General features: G+C 42.3%; 1 protein-coding gene across 1 annotated transcript in view; it reads right to left on the bottom strand.

The window, feature by feature from the left end:
- Positions 1–20,346, bottom strand: part of lhfpl4a (LHFPL tetraspan subfamily member 4a) — a gene marked incomplete at both ends in the record, with an annotated part of 42,707 nt that overhangs the window by 6,186 nt on the left and 16,175 nt on the right. The window contains 2 exons of the mRNA XM_080727391.1: positions 989–1,005; positions 6,570–6,806. Of these exons, the coding sequence (XP_080583517.1) occupies positions 989–1,005; positions 6,570–6,806 (254 nt within the window). The remainder of the gene's footprint in view (positions 1–988; positions 1,006–6,569; positions 6,807–20,346) is intronic.

The following is a 20,346-nucleotide window of genomic DNA, read 5'->3' as shown; positions in this document are numbered from 1 at the left end:
TAGGCATTTAGCAGACGCTTTTAATCCAAAGCGACTTACAATAAGCAGATACAACATCGCAATAATAAACAAGATAATAGGTCAGTACATTAACAGCAATATAACAATGTAAATGGATATCTATCTAGAGAAAAACACAATATAATCAAGTTCTAAAGAAACCTAAACCTAATTCTTATTCTTATTAAAGTTTGTGTACTTCAGTGGGTTAAATGACAGTAACAAGACTCTGTTTGGAAAAGTAACAGTTCTATTCTCACTCCCAAATCGTCACATCCTCCAAAATAGAAAACTGAAAAAGAATGCTGCCATGTGACTGAGGACGAAGAATGTGGACCGTGTAGGCTTGACAACCAAAAAAAGGCAATGTTGTCATGAAAAACTTTGAAACAAAGTTAAAAATATTTTAAGAAGGTGGGAGCTCTGTCAGAAGCAGGCCTCTGAAAGCTGCTTCGGCAGACACAGCACCGGAGGGAATTGGTTATGATCCTTCCATCATTCTCAACATGGTACACAACGTGCATCCTCGGGTAAAGGTAACCTGACCAAGTGTTGAAATAGGACTGTGAAGGGGGCACGGTGGCTCACACCTAGAAGGTCCTGGGCCCACACCCTAGGTGGGGTTGGCGAAAGGGCCTTTCTGTGTGGAGTTTGCACAGGGAAGCTGACAAAACCTTCGTTAAAAACCCCAGTACAACGATCCACTCGTCCCAGACTCTTCGCCCTCCTATGATGTATTGATGTATTACCATGTGCTGTCCTTAACTTATTGTAAATCCTTCTGGATTAAGAGCGTCTGCTACAGTATACTGTATGCCTAAATTGTATGACAAGTTGGGAGTGAGAATGTGTCTCCTTAACATGCATGCATGCATGTACGTATCCACACACTGGTATTTCTACATTTCTACAACACAACACATATACGTTATCTCACAACCACAAGACCACACACCACATAAACACTCAAACCGTGATAGGAACTTACCCTGGAAACTGCAAAATCTGTAAAGAAAACAGGACAAAATGGTTTTAGTCCCGAATGCAAATTGGCTTGCGTTGCAGCTTAACATGGATGTGTGTAACCCTCATGAGCAAATGAATAGGATTTTTTTTCTTTTTTTTTCAGCTCATTACGCAATTGAAACTGTGGTTTGACATAACCAGTAAGACTCCCTAATCGGGAGATCTCCACAAATAGGCCAAAAGTTTGTTTTACCAATTATTACACTCTATGTGAACATTTACATCAACAAATCCCAAGTACTATGCAGAACGACCCATTTCAAGTTTTTAATGTACAACAATATTTAGAAAATAGGTCTACAAGCTCACAATGCTACGCATTGTCCTCGTCCCTTATATTCCCATAGGTTATATGGAGATCTCAGTGTTTGTCAGTCCTTGTTCATTTATGCCCATATATGGACATCTCTATATCTACTGTAACAGTCCTTGTCCCTTTATGCCCGGAGATCTCTTAACTGTAAGTCCTTGTCCCTTTTATGCCCATATATGGATATTCCTGATGTCATCAGTATATGAACATATATGGGCTTTCTGATATGCCCATATATGGAGATCTCTTAACTGTAAGCCCTTGTCCCTTTTATGCCCATATATGGATATCCCTGATGTCATCCGTATATGCCCATATATGGGCTTTCTAATATGCCCATATATGGAGATCTCTGTATCTCCATATATGGGTATAAAAGGATACTTCAGGTCTGACATCAGGTTTGTTTATATTGGGTTGCTAGGTTTGACATCACAAACTCCATGGGCCATCTGACCTAGAAATCTATATTTGGGCATAGATGACTCATCGTGACCTCATCATGATTTCAATCGCTATAAAAGGACTCTCAGTGACATACACTCTCCACAGATAAAGCAGTCAACCAGCCTACCAGTCAACCCATTCTTTGATTACTTTGTACAACTAGATTAACTTTTCAATGGCATCCCCACTGGAATTGACCGAAATGTACGACAGACAGACAATGCCGGTCTTATACCAGGAAAGAAGCATTTCTTCGACTCAGACCTTATCGCCAGGGTTGGCTTATAGCAGCTGTCGGTAGATAATGCCGGTCTTATATAAGGGTCATTTGTGTACGGTGTGATTTGCCATGGTTACTCATTGAAGTTGAATCTCCATATATGGAGATAACCTACGCATCACACTAAGTCTGACCTCACCAGCCCATATTTGGGCATGAGCAACTTATGTCTCCATATATGGAGATATGATGACATCACACAGTCCTCAGCCGATGATGTGGCGTGATGTCATACAATACACAAACGAGCCCAGATATGAGCAGGGCAAAGGTGTGACGTGTGACGTGTGACCGACCGACCGACCGACCGACCGACCGACCGACGGACGGACGGCCGGTGGAGGTTTTGATACTAAACTGCGACCTTACGGTCGCAATAATTCCAAAAGTTAAACCCTTACTAATCAGTGCCATCTCCAGAGCTCCTGGTCAAAATGATTTTCATGATTTACTTGAGGAGAACCTAGCTGGCAATGGTAATGCGTAAACAAGCAAAGAAAGAAGCAAAATTTGAGTAACGAATGTTCGTTTAAAAAATACATAAATTCAGAGATTTGACACTTATGACTGCTTTACCTTTTTTTTTTTTTTTTGATTGGTTCTCACTATATGCAAACAAGTCTTGATTTAATGTATGCCCTGAATTTCAAATAAGCAAAACAGTGGAAAAAATAAAATAAAATACATACATTCAGAGATTTGCACACATTTTTACAACTTTAAAAAAATAGTAGATCTACAAGCTCGCAGCGCGGCACTCGGTGGGAGGGAGTTGTATTGGTGTGAACTGGCCTTAAAACTGTTTTGTTGCAAGGAGATACTGTACATCTAGTTGCTTTGGTGTGATCTGCCCTTTAAAGTCTTCATTTACTGTCATACTGTACCTCAACAACTCAACTTTTGTTGCTAAAATCTACAAAGACGTGAGTTTTCTGTATTTGAGGTGGTTATTTTTGCATGTGGGAAGGGGATGTGCACAGCGAGTGAGTGACATTACTGTAGCTTATTGTGGACTGGAGTAACAGCTGACCCATATAACTGACTACAGTCTCCCTACATGCCACTAACATGGCAGATTTCTAAGGGTTTACTGTTCACTGCCCCAGTCAGTTTTTGGTGGTAGTTGTGTCTTGTGTGTTTATGTGTGTGTGTGTGTGTGTGTGTGTGTGTGTGTGTGTGTGTGTGTGTGTGTGTGTGTGTGTGTGTGTGTGTGTGTGTGGGGGGGGGGGGGTCATCTTTGCTATACACTTGCATACTGTAATTAACCTCAAAAGGATAACCAGCAGGACTAATGTGTGTCAGCAATGGTTGGACATAAAGTTAATGAATTGATCCACTAAGCTAGCCTGACACTCAGCCTGAATTGACATTTCGTTTCACTTCATTATTCAGTCTGAAGTCAGTTCCGCCCACGGCTTTTGCAGGGATGGGCGTTGCCAAAATGAGGCACTGTTCAGCGATTGGTTCACCGACCAACACATGACATAGTGTTGTTATGTGTGCCTGGCTGGCTAGTGGCTAACCTGTTGCTTGCTAGTGCTACTTGCTAACCAAAGAAACAGTCAGAATAGGAGCACTACGAACTAGTAATCAAACACAACATAACATGCCTGCTACTGGTGTTTCATAGCGAGATCGATACGATCGCATTTTACCGCAATTTACCGCATTTTACCGCGACACGATGTGCGGTACGGTACGGCGGCGGCGCTGGTGTATTTGGAAACACACATGAGTTCTGGGAAACCCCCACCCACGCTGATCACAAGACGCTGATTCACGACGCTGATTCGCCCGTTTGGATTTTCAACCGAGGCAGGCCTCCTCATTGAGAGCGATTCTAGACCTGAATCGCCGAAACAAAAAAATTAAAGGGGTGTGGCAAGCGATTCAGGGTCTGGAACTAGGCTACCACTAAGCACCTTTCAGACAATAAACGAGCAAGCTCCCGGGAAATGAGGCATTCTTGTTGAACATGGAGCACACTGCTGTATGTGGATGTATCGATGGTGCAGGGTATCTGTACAGTATGTGTGTTGGAAGATGGGGTTACAGTATATGGTAGGTTTCATCTTGGATGGGGGGAAGCGATGACAGCTTTTCCTGCCACGGTCGAACTGAGCGATAATTAATGAAAACTCTCTCTCTCTCTCTCGGGAAGGCGAATCAAGTGGACTGGCAGGGGAAAAGGGGGGTTTGTGTGTGTGTGTGTGTGTGTGTGTGTGTGTGTGTGTGTGTGTGTGTGTTTTGCATGGAGATGAGTTGAGTTTCTGGCGTGCATCCACCAGGTTTGTTACCGATGCAACTGCGATCCGAAGGCAGTCACAGAGCGCTGTAACACACCCATCCCTGTATGCATCCTCCCGTGGCCTTCCCTCCTCATATGGACCCCATCTGGATCCTATTTCTCTCCAGACTCTCCCTCCCTCCACCCATCCCTGCATCACCGAAGACTCTCTTCTACCTTTATGTGTGCCTCCTCTCTCCTCTCTGTGTCCTAGTCCGACTACTTCCTTTACTCACCCTCTAATAATTCAAAAAGAATGGCATCCAGAGAGAGAGAGAGATGGTTAGAGTAAGATAGATAGAGCAGGGGTCTTCAACGGGGGGTCCGGGACGCCTACGGGGGTCCTCAGAGTTACTACAGGGGGTCCTCCAAATGCTTTTTTTCTCCCTTTCTATATTGACCATTTGAGCCCTAGCGTCCATATTCTGAGAACTGTGAAAGGTCATCTTTATTAAGTATTGATGTTTCAAGTGGTTAAATATCTGGAAACAAATTTTGACTAACTCAAAATACACAGATGATTGTGCTGTCAAACAATGAAACTAAACTACATGGTATCTATGGGTTGTGGGGGTCCTTCATCTCTCTCTCTCGACTAAGGGGTCCTTGGCCTGAAAACGTTGAAGACCCCTGGGAGTAGAGGAAGGGACTAAGGGAGATAAGCTTGGCTGAAGGAAGGGTGAAAAGAGAAGAGGATTTGGGAGGGAGAGTTCAGGGAGTGGAAGAACATTAAAATAGTTCATTTCAGAGATAAAGGGAGGGAGCACGAGAGAGAAAAGAGACCGAGCAACAGAAGGCACAGCTGCAGCGTGTGTAGAGTCACTGGGGAGAACAGACAGACGGAGGTGCAGCGTTGATTTCGTCGACTAAAACTATGACGAAAAATGTTGACAATTTCATCAACAAAATAAAAACTAGACTAAAACGTTAGGGAGCGACTAGTGGAGAAGAGAGTCATTTGGTTGCTCTCAGGTGTTGCTTGCTGAAAATAGCAGATCTACAAGCTCACAACGCGTCGCAGCGCGGCGCGTTGTGAGCTTGTAGATCGGCTTTTTTCAACATGCAACCAAGTGTAAAATCAGTCATTACGATGCCATCAAGGCCTGCCAAAATACATTTTAGTTGACTAAATCAACTGTAGATTTAGTCGCCTAAAATCTTATGATGTTTAGTCGACTAAAATTAGACTAAAACTAAACCCTTTCCGGTGACTAAATTATGACTAAAACTAAAAGACATTTTATTCAAAAGACTATGACTAAAACTAAATCAAAATTTGCTGTCAAAAACAACACTGCGGAGGTGAGTGATGCCCGGCTTATACTTCTTCGCACAACGGTGTGTCGCATGCAGTAAAAATTAGCAGACCTACAAGCTCACAATGCATTCCATACGTGAGGCATCTTAAGCTTGTAGGTTGGCTATTTTCAACGTGCGACACCATCGTCCAACAGAGTATAAATCGGGCTTCAGAGGAAACTGCAGACGAATCCTGCTGGAATCTGACGCGTAGCCATGGAAACCTCCTCAATTGAAACAGGGATATGAAAGAATGGGGGGTATCTTTGCCTAATTTGATGATGCTGCAATACCACTCATCATGATGCCACTTTAAAACTTTTCTTCTCCGCTATATTGGCAAACGTACACTTCACAGCGGAATTTGGGGTGTCTGTTCATTCTGACAGAGCAAAAATGGCCCGGCACAGGATGATATTACAGAGCTGAAAGGATGAAATTGCAGAACTGCATCCTGAATCTATTAATATTTCATGAACAGACAGAGAATCGATGGTGAAAACCACAGTGGTGGAAAAGATGAAACCGGATCAGAGATTGACCCTAGAGCCACACAGCATTGAGGGGAAAATCTTTACAGTGTATGTATGCCTGTATGTTGTAAAAGAGTGTAGACCCCATCAACATGGGGCTACGCGGATCACAGTTAACCAGCTTTGCATTTGTGACTTGGAAAATTACTTCTAGCTAGTCTAGGTCAGGAACCTTAGGTGCTGGCAACACAAGTATGGATTTGAACGCTTTTAATCCCAAATGGTACTTCTACCATGCTATATTTGGTACGTTTTACTTTAGCATAATCTTCCTTGCCTAGCCAATAGCATAAACAGCAGCTCCGCTTTGAAAACGATTTTGCAGTTATTTTAACTAGTTTTGAGGCTTTAGATACAACCATACATCCAGTTTGTGTGTTTCACCTTTGTTCTCAGCCTTAAGCTCCTCATGGAGGAGATCATTCTGCCGGTTGCCCAGCACAAAGGCCAGGAATGAGAGGATGAGGGCGTCCAAGATGCCGATGATGGCCAGGATGTAGGCCCAGCGCACCGAACAGTTGCCCAGGGTGTACTTCCCTGTCTCCTCGCCGCACATGTCCCGAATAACCTCTGCGTCCCAGCCATCAGGGAAGATCATACAACCTAGTACCAGGCACACGGCTGGTGAGAGAGAGAGAGAGAGGGAGAGTTATGTAGTAATGGTCGGGCCATAGGTGGAACTCCATGATAGATAGATAGATCAGTGGTTCCCAAAGTGTTTTGTCTCAGGGCACCCCATGAATATTTTTTTAATCTGAGGCACCCCTACATTATAATTTTCACTCCCAGCACCTTATATTTATAGCATATCGTCGTTGTCGGGTGGAAACCTTGTATGTCCAAATCCGTTTGTTTTGTATTTATCATTTAAAAAATGTACTAAACTAGTGAACGCCTCGCATCGCGAGGCATTGTGTGCTTGTAGATCGGCTGTTTTCACTAGTTTTGTGCAACGGTCTTGTATGATGAAGCAGGGCTTTGCTTTACCAAAAGACGTACACATTTGAAACTTGGAGATACAAGGTTTCTGCCCGACAGTGATGATATTTTAGTGATTATGTTGCGATGAAAACGTTGAAATAATAGCCATTTCGGTTAAAACTGACTGAAAATAACTTTGTACTTCAAGTTTAAAGTGTCCAAAAGAATTCTAAATATCAAATTATCTCGCGTGCCCCGTCATCACCCACTTTGAAAACCCCTGAGATAGATAGATAGATAGATAGATAGATAGATAGATAGTATCATATTTAGTTTCAATGTAACAATATAAGCAAAATTAATTATAGCGAAAAGTAATTGCCAAAATGTTATTTAAACCAAACATCTATGTTTAATTAATTCTGTTATTACAATCAGATAAGCCAAAATATATTTGTTGCGACCGTAAGGTCGCAGTTTAGTATCAAAACCTCCACCGGCCGTCCGTCACGTCCGTCACGTCACACGTCACACGTCACACCTTTGCCCTGCTCATATCTGGGCTCGTTTGTGTATTGTATGACATCACGCCACATCATCGGCTGAGGACTGTGTGATGTCATCATATCTCCATATATGGAGACATAAGTTGCTCATGCCCAAATATGGGCTGGTGAGGTCAGACTTAGTGTGATGCGTAGGTTATCTCCATATATGGAGATTCAACTTCAATGAGTAACCATGGCAAATCACACCGTACACAAATGACCCTTATATAAGACCGGCATTATCTACCGACAGCTGCTATAAGCCAACCCTGGCGATAAGGTCTGAGTCGAAGAAATGCTTCTTTCCTGGCAAGAATTGCCCCTTTATACTGTAGGGCTCGTTTGTGTATTGTATGACATCACGCCACATCATCGGCTGAGGACTGTGTGATGTCATCATATCTCCATATATGGATACATAAGTTGCTCATGCCCAAATATGGGCTGGTGAGGTCAGACTTAGTGTGATGCGTAGGTTATCTCCATATATGGAGATTCAACTTCAATGAGTAACCATGGCAAACTGTCAACTGCCCGTATGTCTTGATAATTGGTAAAACAAACTTTTGGCCTATTTCTCCCGATTAGGGAGTCTTACTGGTTTAAGTAATATTTGTTCAACTATGTTGTTGTTGTTGTTGTATATTCTGTTTGTGCTCATGGTCTTGAGTCACATACAGTAAATACATAAAAAAGAAAAGAAAAATGAATATGACATTAAAAAATGCATATTCTATTCCCGCCGGGGACGCTGTGGGCTCTGGGGGCGTGTTCTCTCCTCCACATCCTCAGTACACATAACCTAGGTGGGGTGGGCATCTGGTGGCATCACAGTGAAGTCAGAGTGTGACGTCAGAGCGGTAAACCCAAGTAAGTGTACACGTCCAGACGGACAGAGTCAGCATGTGCCGTTTCACAAACTAAACAGTGCAATCATACAAAACAGTGCAATGGTATTGAGATTGTTGGTTTTGGTACGGGTGCAACAACACCACATAAGAGAGGAACAAGGTGGCCGGTAATCAGTGTTGTATTGGTGATTTAATGTTTGGGGGGACGCTAAATTAATGACGTCACACACACGTCGCACTACACCTACACTAACTGGACTTAGCAGACCATTGATATGCATCCAGGCTCGTTCCTATGTTAATGCCTGGTGTGACAATACAGCTTTTGTAAGTTGTTGAGTGAACTTAAGGGTTGTTTTAAACTCAATGCATGTGCGTGCGTGTGCTCCTATTCAAAAAGATTAGGAACGGAGTGTACCCGTGTGACACGACCAATACAACACTGCCCGTAATGAGACACTGAAACAGAACACAGGAAGGGAGAAATCAATGTGGGAAGATTGTTACACTATAGAACCAAGGACAGCCGAATGCCAGGGTGAGGAAAAAACATTGAGAGAATGACAAGACTTTTTTACTTTGTCGTGTAGAACACATGGTACAATAGATGGTTATGATGTGAAAAAGGGGGGTAGGGGGGTAGTAAGAGAGAACGTATTTTTCATCTGCTTCACATTACTGTACATTGTAAACCCTCTACAGAGCCATGCAAAGAGATGGGCATGGCATTGGCAATATTGATTGACTGATTCATTGATTGATTGAAAGGATAAACCCCTCACATGATTTTTTTAGATAGCATGCTATGTCTGATACCAGGTCACGGTTAGGGTTAAGATTAGGTTTAGGAATGGGCATAGTTGCAAAAATGAGAACTTCTGCCCAATCACAGTGGGATTGCCTAGAACTGATGTGAGATCCATAATAACGCATCCATTCCTCATTCACAATACAGCTTTTGAATCTGCGAGTCTGGTGGAAACGTCTATATCACTAACCTTAGAAAGGTAATTTGGGGTAACACCTTGTTTACAATCCTGTGGACCATATTCATGTGATGCTCTCTACTCCATATGAGCCACTTGAGGCTAATGAAATGAGCAGGCAGACCATCATCAAAATGGTTTTGAACAAGGACTGCTCTTTCAAAGCTTAAAAGACCCAAAGTGAAGCATATCGACTCTGTTTTACCATGATAGACACGATTCATTTTCTGATAACCAGATGCTGTTGGACTGCTGCACTAAGTAATGAGAGACTAGGATAGTTGATTCATCAGCCAAAAGGAACAGGTTACAATTAAAGTTCATGCCACTCAGAATTTCAATTTGTGTGAACAAAGTAGGAGTATCTTTCTCAAGTCAAGTTTTCATTTATACAGCTCTATAGGCCTAACTAACTTTTGTTATTGTAAAGCATTTAATAAAACTGACATTTAAATTCCTCAACTAAGTTAATGGTGTGATGCTTTGAAAATATAGTATCTTGTATAGTATATAGTATAATAGTATATATAGTATCTTGACAACTGTGTGTAGTTTCAGAGAGAGAGAGAGAGAGAGAGAGAGAGAGAGAGAGAATAAGCAAGTCATCCTTTTCCGTCTCACCATCTTGGGTGAGCAAGGAGAGATTATGTTTACAACGTACAATTTAGCAGATGCTCTTATCCTGAGTGCCAAAGTGCAAGCTTGAGAGAGGTAGAGATGATGTTTTCACTGGAACCAGTCCTGCATGAAGGTCCAGAACATACACAGACACACACTGAGGGAAGGATGAATGGCTCAGGAGAACACGAAAGTAACTGAAGACAAAATAACTGAGAGTAATTACACACACAGGCATGCACACACATTTGCAGTAATGTGTGTGATTGGCTGTCCTCGTGGGTGTTTTTGACAGGATTTTTCGTCGGTTCATCACAATTTGAAACTTTCTCATACTCAGCACAATGCTGCTCGTGCTCCAAAACATGCAAGCAAGCATGTGGTGTATGCATACGGTGTGCGCACGGTGACATTTGCCCAAAAGTGGCATTTGGCATGTGCCACATTTTGGCAAGTGCCACATTTTGGCATGTGCCACATTTTGGCATGTGCTACATGTGCGTTCCGTCCCAGAACGGCACATGCTGTAGCATGCCGCAGCGAAACGGTGCATGCCGTGGCACATGCCGTGGCACATGCCAAATGCCACTTTTGTTTTTTTTGGCTCGGGGCACCCCTATAGATATTTTTTTCATCCGAGGCACTCCTACATTATTATATTCATAATTTTCACTCCCAGCACCTTACATTTATAGCATATTTTAGTGATTATGTTGCGAGGAAAACAACATAATAGCCATTTTGGTTGGAAAATAACATTGTACTTCAAGTTTAAAATGATACTAAATATATTTTTAAGTGTCCAAATAAATTCAAAATATTATCAAATTATCTCGTGGCACCCCTGGACTGCCGTCACGGCACCCCAGGGTGCCCCGTCACCCACTTTGAAAACCCCTGCCCAAGAGGGGGGTCATTACACACTGTTACACTGTTACATTAGTACTCTATTATTATTATTATTTTCATAATTTTTATCCCACGATTTTGTAACCCATTTTTTCACCCAGTGCCAATTGCCTATTGCCTGGCGTTGCCAGCCTCTATCACACACTTCGTTTTGGGAAGTGAGTCTGGGATTTCAGGAAGAGTTTTCATTTCTGGTGTTTGCCCCAAACCACTTGCCCCAAGCCAACATAAACCACGTGCCCCAAGCATACAACCCTGATTGGCCAACCCTTGAAGCTGGTTGAGGAAATAGAATCTCAATGGATCGGTGCCAGACCGTACTACAACACCACTACCACCAGGGGGTGTTGTTGTGTTCAGTCTGGTTTATTAACCAGGCAAAATTGCGGTTAGGAGCGACCGGGACAGCCGGGGCCAGCGGTTCTCAAACTATGTGTCCCGACCCAACTTGGGTTCGCAGAAGGTGCCATGGGCTCGCACATTGCCGACCATACTACTGTGTATAACGTGTATTTGCCCTTCAACTATAACATATATATTGTTTTTTATGAGACAAGCATTGTAATTAGGCTATGCTCCCAAATCCATTTTATTACCTTCTGTTCGCATATTCAATGAGTCCCGCAGTGCAACACCAAACAAAACAAGAAAAAAGAAACTGCGTTTGAAATTGCCTACTTTCCAGTATGATTTCAGTTACTTTACATTCCGTCCGTCTTTCAGGAGATTCTCTAGTCTCTCCATCCCCGCACTCTTCTGGAATGGTGCAGATTGTGGGCAACTCCAATATTTGTATTTACATTATAATAAATATTGGCGTTGTGGATTCTGTGTTTCTCGAACATTTCAAGGTCTCCCCCTTCAACTCTTTACAGTGTAGGCCTACAAAATACTATTGCAATGTGCATCAAATGACAGCTCCGTCGCGCGCTGGTCATCAACTGCTTTTTTTTCCTTTTCTTTTTTTGCGCAGCCTCTCTACAAGGCACGCATGGTGCTTTCATCAGTGCTGCCAATTAAATATTATAAAACGGCGAAATTAAACAAATATATTCGCTATAAGAGTCTCTCTCTCTCTCTCTCTCTCTCTCTCTCTCTCTCTCTCTCTCTCTCTCTCTCTCTCTCCCTCTCTCTCTGTCTGTGACATATTTGTATAGCTATAATGCAGTATTGATACTTTTACTTAAGTAAAGAATGGGAGTACTTTTTCCATCACTGCTCAAATTATGTCCCAGGTGATTCCCAGCTTTAATGATGGAGATGGTAACCAAATGGACCCTATTAATCTTCTTGAGGGCGTAAAATGAAACCGCCGTATGGCTACATTTGGTTTCATAATTCATAATCATGCGTGTTGAAATATTAGCGCTCACGACATTTTGATCTTGTGTTGTATGTCTTCCATTTCCGACAAGCAAGCAAGCGAGACATCTGGCTCTGCATGACTCCTAGATATTAAGTTAACTATAAAAATAAGAACAGATATTGCATCTGTGATAAAAGTTTAAAGTGGAAAGGATCCCAGCGCGCGTCTCGCTCCTCTGGTAGCCGGTGTAAATTGTATAGCCTACCTTTTACGCATAGTTAAGAAGGGCATAATAATGCAGTCGTCCAGTATGATTTCATTCACTATACATATTTTAAAAGATTACAGTCTCCATCACTGCCACTCTTCTGGAATGTTGCGGTTTGTACGCAAACTTTCGCAGTGTGCAATGAGAGTGTCGCATCTCCAATATCATTGATTGAAAGAAGAAAAAAAATCCCAAGGAATGTATGTCTCTCTGACTTAGAGTATGATGACATTATATGAATAATAATGTGGCATATAGCATCAACCAGCATTTTAACGGCAACCAGCCAGACATTAAACAGACATGAGCTTAATCAGCTAATAGCAATTATGAATGTCCAAACCTCGCCGTTGTGTGCGTGCAGTCGCAGAAAAAAAAAAGTTTAACCCTCTCGCTTTTTTTTTACTGTCCCACCACCTCATCCAAGCATATAGAATAGGGACAGGCCTAGGTTCCTCAATATCATTTAGCTGGGGACCCCCTGGAACTCCCCAAGGACTGGCGGTCCTCTTTGAGGACCAATGAACAAACTGACAGCACGAGAGACGCAATGACGTGCCCGCAGCCCGCGCGTAAAAGTAAAAAAAAAATAAAGGAATGCAATGGAATGTCTCTTGAGTATTACATTATATGAATAATGTGGCATAGTAGCATCAACCACCATTTTAACCAGCAACCAGCCAGACATTACACAGACATGAGCATAGGCTATGTCTATATAGCAAGATAGAGCAGAAGAGAACTTCAACTCCGCCAAATGACTGCGCAGAAGAAAAAAAAAAGGAAAAAAAAGAACGCTATAGGCTATAACGTTTTTGAACAAGTGATTACAACATTTTAGGGAGAAAGTAGGCTAAAGTAAAAAGTAAGTAGGTAATAATAATAATAAAAGTGTAGGCTATTCTATTGTGAGGTGTACACTCTGCGCAGCCTAAAAAAAAGGGAAGAGCTGGCTTCATATAATCTGAAGCAATCCCGTGGGCTCATTCAGACGACATTAATTGTAAAGGATTCCTACCCGATGACCCGACAATATCAAGCTTTTTTGATATTATCGTGAGCGCTCCCGACGAGTCCCGATGTCATAAAAAACTAATTAACATAATCCGTTCGTGTCGGGGTACCGTTCAGAGTGAAGACCGATTCCGGGGCCGACCGAACGATTTTCCCGGGGATCATCCCGACAATCGGCCCCGGGGGAATCGGCCCCGGGATCGGCCCAGTGTGCACGGGGCTTAAGCTATGTAATCCTGGGCTCTGCTCTCCCTCTGCCTGCGCCTGGGGAGACAACAGACTGGCCTCATGCTTCCTTCTATGCATGAGGAGTCCAAGTTGTTTCTTTTCACCTGACAGGGGGGATTTCCCCGGTATGGACGTAGCGCGTGGAAGGAACACGTTATTCCAACCAGTTCCTTTCCCCTCCATCAGGCGCCCCGGCTGGCCAAGGGGAGGCATTATTGAGACCAGGATTACTGCATGTTTTTGGGAGGGTATCTACCCTAGGAGACACGGGGAGAACATGCAAACTCCACACAGAAAGGCCCTTTCGCCAACCCCACCTAGGGTGTGGGCGCTATATAACACTATTAGACCTATTACACTACGACACTATTACACCTACAGTATTACACCTATATATTACACTATAACACTATTACACTATTACACTACTGTTACTGTTACAGTAACGCAGAATTCATACCCATTCTGTTATGCAATACCTTATTGTACCCGTTGTCAGAGTACTTGCTGCACTACCCATTATCATAGTACTTGGATGCCAGTCTATGACGTCAGTCAGTACTATGATGTCATATTGATGACATCAGGGATTTTCATCGTGGGCAAAAAAGGGACACAGATACAGGCTAATGTGGTTCATGTATGTTTTACAGTATAATAATTTATATACACAAAGTAACTAAAGTTTTCAAATAATTGTAATAGAGTAAAAATACAATATTTGCCTCTGAGATGTAGTGGAGTGGAAGTAAAACTATTGAAAATTGGAAATACTCAACAAATACCTCAGAACTGTACTTACTGTAAGTATAGTACTTAAGTACATTTACTTAGTTACTTTACACCACTGCGTGCGTGCCTGCGTGCGTGCGTGCGTGCGTGCGTGCGTGTGTGTGTTTTTGTGTTTGTGCATGCATGTGCGTGCGTGCGTGCGTGTGCTTGTGCATGCATGTGCGTGCGTGCATGTGCGTGCGTGCGTGTGCACGCGTGTTTGGCTGGCTGAGGTCTCCATGGGTCCTGAGAGGTCCCTTTGTGTCCACTAGAGATGCCAGCCGAGGCGCTGGCTTGCCCAGACAGATGGGACGCCACATGGCTTCTGTTAGTGAAGCATCTCTTCTGAAGGCTCAACGCTGTGTATTTCAGAACAAAGTTAAACTCACTGCACCCTCCTCTTATGCATTTTTAAAAAGCATGTGTGTGTGCGTGTGTTTGGTGTGTGTGTGTGTGTGTGTGTGTGTGTGTGTGTGTGTGTGTGTGTGTGTGTGTGTGTGTGTGTGGGCAATGATCAATATCATGTGCAGATACTGAGGAACGACATTTTCACTTCTTCCATTTTCAAGCTGTTTATTTATTTTTCCAAAGTCTGATTAAATATGTCCGGAGTTTGGCCAGCTACGTGGCCAGCGACGTATCGCCGGGTCGCTACAGGGAGGGACGGAAGGGATGGTACAGTCCACAGTACGTTTTTACAGGGTTATGCTTCACTTGGTAAAACGACCACAACGTTTAATGTTAATGTTTTGTACTTTTTAAAATGTTTAACTGAAGTTTTATGATGGAAGTTTATGGGGCTCGGAGTACTTGGATGCCAGTATGGCGTCATGTGTTCAGAATTCATACCCATTCTGTTATGCAATACCTTATTGTACCCGTTGTCAGAGTACTTGGATGCCAGTCTATGACGCCAGTCAGTACTATGATGTCATATTGATGACATCAGGGATTTTCATAGTGGGCAAAAAAGGGATATACAGATATACTGTACAGACAGAGAGATTTGTGAAGTTTTCTTTTGGACAACCGCTGATATGACCAACCTCCTACTCGGCACTGCTCCCTCGGGTCCTCAGCGATACACATGGGTTCTACAGGGTTTCAAAAGGGGCTATTATACTGACCATGAACTGACATGATACTGACATGATATTGACCATGATACTGACATGATACTGACCATAATACTGACATGATATTGACCATGATACTGATATGATACTGACCATAATACTGACATGATATTGACCATGATACTGACCATGATACTGACATGATACTAACATGATATTGACCGTGATACTAATATGATACTGACCATAATACTGACATGATACTGACCATGATACTGACATGATACTGACCATGATACTGACATGATACTGACCATGATACTGACATGATACTGACCATGATACTGACATGATATTGACCATAATACCTGACATGATACTGACCATGATAATGACCATGATACTGACATGATACTGACCGTGATACTAATATGATACTGACCATGATACTGACCATGATACTGACATGATACTGACCATGATACTGACATATTACTGACCATGATACTGACCATGATACTGACATGATACGACCATGATACTGACATGATACTGACCATGATACTGACATGATACTGACCATGATACTAACCATGATACTGACATATTACTGATCATGATACTGACATGATACTGACCACTGATAGTGACCATGATACTGACACGCTACTGACACGCTACTGACTATGATACTTACCATGATACTGACATGTTACTAGCCATGATACTGTCTGGATCCCTTATTGCAGGGCAGTAAGGGACCTGGATATTGAATAGGGGGCACTGGCCCAAAAAAGGTTGAGAAACACTGTTTAAAATACATCTGTCACTGTTATTGCTCTCTATGATAAAGACATTAGGATGAGCACTCTAAGATTGCTGGGGGTTGGGGGTTGGGGGTTGGGGGCTCTTTTGTACTTTTGAAATGAAATAAAGCCTTAGTTGCCGTTTATTTGACTCAGGAACAATTACTAAAGAATAAATGTTGAGTTGAGGTATCTTAATGGAATCTCCAGTGGCGGTGATAAAGCTGGGAGCCGGGAGGCGCTCTCAGAGAATTGGTTGTGACGTTTGCCGGAATTGAGTCTATGTTTTAGTTGTGATTTGAAAATGAACGTGACTCCATATTAAAGTTCACCCCCCCCCAAATGATGGAGATTTTTTGTTTTTGTGGTGGGTCTACCGCTTTTTTTTATTTTAAAGACTATTAATGGGATCAACTTTGACCAAAAAAAATGCACAGACCTGGTTGGTTGTTTAAGTTGGACAAAATGTGGCCATATTCTTCCAAATATGGAGATAACTGACGTCTGACACCATAGATGTTTGATGTCATAGCCCATATGAGACTGACACAATATGTCCATTTATGAGAACGATACCTCTGAGGGTCCAGATGAAACATGTCACTCAAATGAGAAACAAATGGTTTGAGAAGGCGGAGGAGGTGGAAGAGAAGAAGAAGAAGAAGAAAACAATACAACTTCTGAAAACAGGACACATTGATAACAAAAGGATTTTCTAATGGCCACTCTCTTAGTCTTCCTGAATCCTGACATTTAATTTGTCATATTTGCCATAGCATCCTGTCAAGATGTGAAATAGTGAGCTGAGATATAGATTTCCTCACCCTTTGGCAGCTTTGTGGAAAAAAGAGGGTTGAGGTCAGGCTTTCCAGAGGTGTTAATTAGCACTTGGTTGGACAGCTGCAACGGACAAGAGAGCTGGGGCAGAGAAGAGCGGATGACTCAACTTATTATTATATTAACCCAAGGCTAATGCCAGGCACATTCACATGTACGCTACACTGCTAATGCACACAGCCAGTGGTAATAATGTGTTTATTTATGGTACTTGTGCACACAAATATGCACACATACACACCATACGCCAGGTTTAATTCTCATGTAGTGAGATAATGGATGACCTCTCTTCACCGACTCCTTGTAAAATCCCAGCATCAATCATGTACAAATACGTGCCATGCCCTGCAATAGTCTCAGAAAGTAATTAAGCCTACTTTAACTTCATGTGCACATTATTAACCATATCTAGTATAAAGTTACACATACAGTACAGATCTAAAGAAAGTTAATGAACTGATCACCAAGTATGGATTTTTTTTACACCAGGCACGTGCACACATAGACATGAAAGGGGGCTTGAGCCCCTGCCCTTTTATCCGTCTGTAAAAAAGTGCCCTCTCCAGACCATGAATGTAGTTTTTACTATGGTGAAAGAAATACAAATGCCCTCTTTCCATGCCATACCTGAAGATAGCATTCAAGAGAATTGCCTTGTCCAAACTCTCCTGAACTTAAATGCATCATCTTAAGTTGAAAGAATTGCCCCTCACTGTGTAGAAGATCCATGCCTTTACGCCACATATTCAGTATTGACTTGATTAAGCTTACAGTAGATTAAGCTTACAGTATAGTTCAGTGTGGTTACTGTGGTATCAAGCACAGAAAATAGCCGACCTCCAAGCTCACAACGACGCGATACATTTTATTGTTGTGAGCTTGGAGGTCTGCTTGGAGGTCTGCTATTTCCGATATTTTCACCAAAAAGCCCTTTTAGAAATTTCAGCCCCTGCCTCTCTAACATTCTCTGCACGTCCCTGCGCTACACCCTCCTGAAGGTGGCAGTGGTGGCCAAATCACTGCCCACCTCTGGCCAAGGCTAAACTCCTCTCTGCTGCTCCATAATCAGCAAGAGGCTCCTCTGGGGAGGTAAGGTCTTGAGGTGACACAGGTGCTTAGAGATCTCCAGTACTGTGGGGTTATTCCTGCCTGGAGCTCTCCTTCGTCTCACCAGCTGCTATAACTATGCGATGCACCTGTGACCCCTCTTTTCCTGGCTTGATGTATTTTGGCCTTTTGTGTTTGTGTGTCTTTTCGCAATGACAATTTACTTCCAATGCCTCCCCAGTTGATGTTGTTTGGGTGAGCCACACGTATGCATGAGGATGATGGTCATTTCATGATGTCTGTTCAACAGAGTGCAAAAAAAAGTGCATTTGCATATGTGCGCGCGCGTGTGTGTATTAAACATTTACTGCCATTTTGAAAGGGCTCCCATCAGGGCTCCCCGCCAGAAGCCTCCATAGACTTCCATGTAATGTATAGTGCACGGATCATGCACGCCCATGCACAGATGATGCACCATGTTTGTGCACGTTTTTCACAGCTTTCAAACTAAATAATCCGATTGGAAATCCGTTCAGGCATTCTTGAGATAATATCCATTATGTTTTACATGTTATGTAAACAAAAATGGCCGCCCTGTTTGAAAGATGGGGTTGTATGGGGGTTGAACATGCAAAATCGCGATTGAAATCATGCTTACTAGATTTGATGGGGTCCAAAATAATTTTTCAAAAAAAAAAATTCAAAAAAAAGTTTTTTTCTTTTTTTTCAAACTCGTCATACTAGTCATAGGCAGAGTGGACACATCCATATAACTCGTCAAACTAGTCATAGGCAGTAAATGAGTTAATTAGCACACATGTAGTCCTGTGGCTGTCACAATTATTACATAATCATTATTTTGCATAATCGTTTCAATGTTGAAATTCTTTCCTACATGTTCAAACGACCTATTAGCTTGTATAGATCAGCTATTTCAGCTAATTAAGAAAAAAGTTTAAAGTATTGATTTATTAAATATGGGCTATTTTGGCCCTAGTACATTCTTTATTTTGATTATTGGTACCAGTCATTTCTTTGTATAGGCCTATATTTTTTAAATATTTCCCATTGTTCAGTTCCAAACACACCATTAAATTGTTAATCACAATTAAGTATGTACGCATGTGTGCTTGTGTGTATGTGCATGTTAATTTGCACACGTGAGTGGCTCTTCAAATTAGTGTGACTGTCACACATGTACAATGATGGGTGGAGGCAGCCAATTATTCTGGAGCAGCGCTCTCTCACATCTATGAGCACAGCATGACATCAAGATGAATGAGTATGTACGCACACACACACACACACACACACACTCACACACAAATGCACGCACGCACGCACGCACGCACGCACGAACGCACGCACACTACCACACACATGCACACTCACACGCACAGTACACTAAAGCGCACACATAACAATACTCTATTCAAAGGCATAATGTACTGTTAGTATGTGTACGCAATGCATTTGCACAAACACACACACGCACACGCACACGCACACGCACACACACACACACACACACACACACACACACACACAATCTGAGTTCCATATATAACCTTTTAATGAATACTCCCAGTTCCACAAGCATTATATCATATGAGTCACAATCTTTCCGGCAATCTTTGTGGGATGGAGGGATGGGAAAAGAAAGGCGAGCTGGAAGGAGAGGGAGGAAGCGGGTGAAAATAATATGATCAACCAGCGAGAGAGAGAGAGAGAGAGAGAGAGAGAGAGTGAGAGAGGGGAAGTGAAGGATGACTCAAAGTGAGAGGAGGCCTGTCACAAGTATTACATAATAGACTCGTCGCAATTAATTTGAGATAATTGCAATTATTTTTGCACAATCATGGTAATTGTTTCCATGTTGAAAGGTTTTCATACGTTTTACCTTACCAAAAAAAAGTGTGAAAAAGCAGATCTACAGGCTGCAAGCTTGTACATCAGCTAATTCTTCTATTTAAAA

The sequence above is a fragment of the Nannobrachium achirus genome (assembly GCF_963921795.1).
Source record: "Nannobrachium achirus genome assembly, chromosome: 6".
NCBI classification, from domain to species: domain Eukaryota; kingdom Metazoa; phylum Chordata; class Actinopteri; order Myctophiformes; family Myctophidae; genus Nannobrachium; species Nannobrachium achirus.
Note: the sequence above shows the minus strand (reverse complement) of the source record. Positions and strands in the feature narration are given on the sequence as shown.